Source organism: Propithecus coquereli, unplaced genomic scaffold (assembly GCF_000956105.1).
Source record: "Propithecus coquereli isolate 6110/MARCELLA unplaced genomic scaffold, Pcoq_1.0 Scaffold180, whole genome shotgun sequence".
NCBI lineage: Eukaryota > Metazoa > Chordata > Mammalia > Primates > Indriidae > Propithecus > Propithecus coquereli.
The window spans coordinates 2,890,945-2,893,053 of NW_012142746.1; the positions used below are offsets into that span (position 1 = coordinate 2,890,945).

Genomic DNA, 2,109 nt, shown 5'->3' on the forward strand with positions numbered 1-2,109 from the left:
TAAGTAAGGTCTTGGAGGCCTTTACCTATCAGCACACAAGTTTTTTGTTTGTTTTTTTGTTTTGGTTTTTTGGGGGTTTTTTGTTTGTTTTTTTGAGATTAGAATCTTTCCGTCACTAATGTGCGGAGTTTGCTGGATCCGGCACCCAGTACAGGGTTCAATAAATATTCTTAAAGGGAAGAAACAGAAGCGAGGGAAAAGGGAAAGAAGGGAGGAATCAGGGAAGGAGAAAGGGTAAAAAGAAAAGGAAGGATGGAGTGGGGACAGGAGGAGGAAGAAAGGAAAAAGGCAGGGAGGGGAGGAGAAAGGAAAAACAAAAAGGCAGAAAGAGAGAGAAAGGAAGGAAGAGGGAAAGAGGGAGGGACAGAGAGACACAAGAGAGGAAAGGTCAAGGCAGGCAGGCGGAGAGAAAGGGAGACTCAGAGCGGTGGACCCGCCTCCGGCCCGGACCCCGCCCCCGGCCCAGACTCCGCCCCCGGCCTGCGGGCTGCAGCGCCACCTCCGGCCACCAGCGGCCGCCACACGCAGCTGCCCGCACCCTGCGCGCGCGGCGGGCCCTCTCTCCCGCCTCTGCGCCGCTGCTTGCCGCTCCGCAGCCGCTCTCGGGCACGGGCGGGTCTCGCGCGCCGTCTTCTCGTGAGGGGCCTCGCGCCGCCCGGCGCGCGCCGCCCCCCTGCCTCGCGGCGCGGGGTCTCGCGGGCCCCGCTCCCGCCCTCCGCTCGCCTGGCCCGGACCGGAAGCGGCGCCGCACGGCCTGGGCCTGGCGCGGGGGGCGGGCACCGGGGCCCGGTCGGACATGGGCAAGAAGCACAAGAAGCACAAGTCGGACAAACACCTCTACGAGGGTGAGGAGGGGCTGGGGTGGGGGCGGTGAGCCCGCGGCGGCTCTGTGGGGTTTTCGTTCTTTCAAAATGACTCTCAGCGCCGAGACCGACCCGGGGCCTCCCTGCCCGTGGCAGGCCCAGACCCGCTAAGGGGGCGCGTCCCGCCCGAGGCCGCGCAGACCCCCCTGCGGGGGCGGCATTCGAACTCGGGTCCCGCCTGCCCGGGGTGGGTCTCCGGTGGGGGCTGCGCGGCGGCTCCGAGAGGCCCGGGAGCGTTCGGGGCGGGCGGCGCCGCCGCGCCCCTTGCGGGTCCGTCATTCAACAGGTGCTCCGCGCGGCGCCCACCGCGTACCCAGAGGCGCGTCAGCCTTGCGCCTTCGCGCTCCGCTCGGCGGTCGCCGTGCGTTGCTGGCACTGCCCGGCGAGCCCTTCCTTTGATCTAATCGAGGCGCTTTCCTTTTGTTTAAGAGTATGTGGAGAAGCCCTTGAAGCTGGTCCTCAAAGTGGGAGGGAATGAAGTCACTGAGCTCTCCACGGGCAGCTCGGGGCACGACTCCAGCCTCTTCGAAGACAAAAACGATCATGACAAACACAAGGACAGAAAGCGGAAAAAGAGAAAGAAAGGAGAGAAGCAGCTTCCGGGGGAAGAAAAGGGGAGAAAACGGAGAAGAGTAAAGGTACAGGTGCTTGCACTGCGTCTGCTTGGCTGGCTGTGCCGCTTTGTACACAACAGTCCCGCCTCCGGCTGCCAACCGAATTTTATTTTGTGTGTGTGTCTGCTGAGACTGAAACGCTTGCAGAAGCTGGCTTGTTTTGAGGCGGAGCAAGACAGTAGAAACGTGAATCGTCTCTGAGTTTCAGCAAATCTTTGTTTAATTACACTCTTACGCAGTTGTACTCACATGTCAGCTGAGGAAGCAGATTAAGGTCTGATTTTCAGGAGCTCTTTGAAAGAGTGCTTATCCATCTAGGAAGGGTGAAAAAGTCGTACTCAAGAAAGCCTCAGTATTCGTGGTTTGTCTAAAGTAGTCATTTCAAAAGCAAATGGGATCTCTTGGGGTTCAGATTTTGTTGTAAAATAAATATTATAACACCACATCGATAAAGAACAACTTTCCTCTTTCAAAACAAAGTTTGAGTCTACCAAAGAGAAAATTTGGTCAGAGACCTGTAATGGATATAACACCAGTAATAAAAATAAGTATTTGCTTAGCCACACTTTTCTTAATAGAAAAGAATAAGTAGCTGCTGTCTTGCTTTGCAAGCTGAGCAAAATAATAATAAT

At 57.0% G+C, this 2,109-nt stretch overlaps 1 protein-coding gene across 2 annotated transcripts in view; it reads left to right on the forward strand.

Moving 5' to 3' along the window:
• The first annotated feature begins 644 nt into the window (after positions 1-644).
• Positions 645-2,109, forward strand: part of BRD7 (bromodomain containing 7) — a 53,641-nt gene continuing 52,176 nt past the window's right edge. For both annotated transcript variants that reach the window (XM_012642617.1, XM_012642618.1), the window contains exons 1-2: positions 645-845; positions 1,293-1,501. In XM_012642617.1, the coding sequence (XP_012498071.1) occupies positions 797-845; positions 1,293-1,501 (258 nt within the window). In that variant the 5' untranslated portion in view covers positions 645-796. The remainder of the gene's footprint in view (positions 846-1,292; positions 1,502-2,109) is intronic.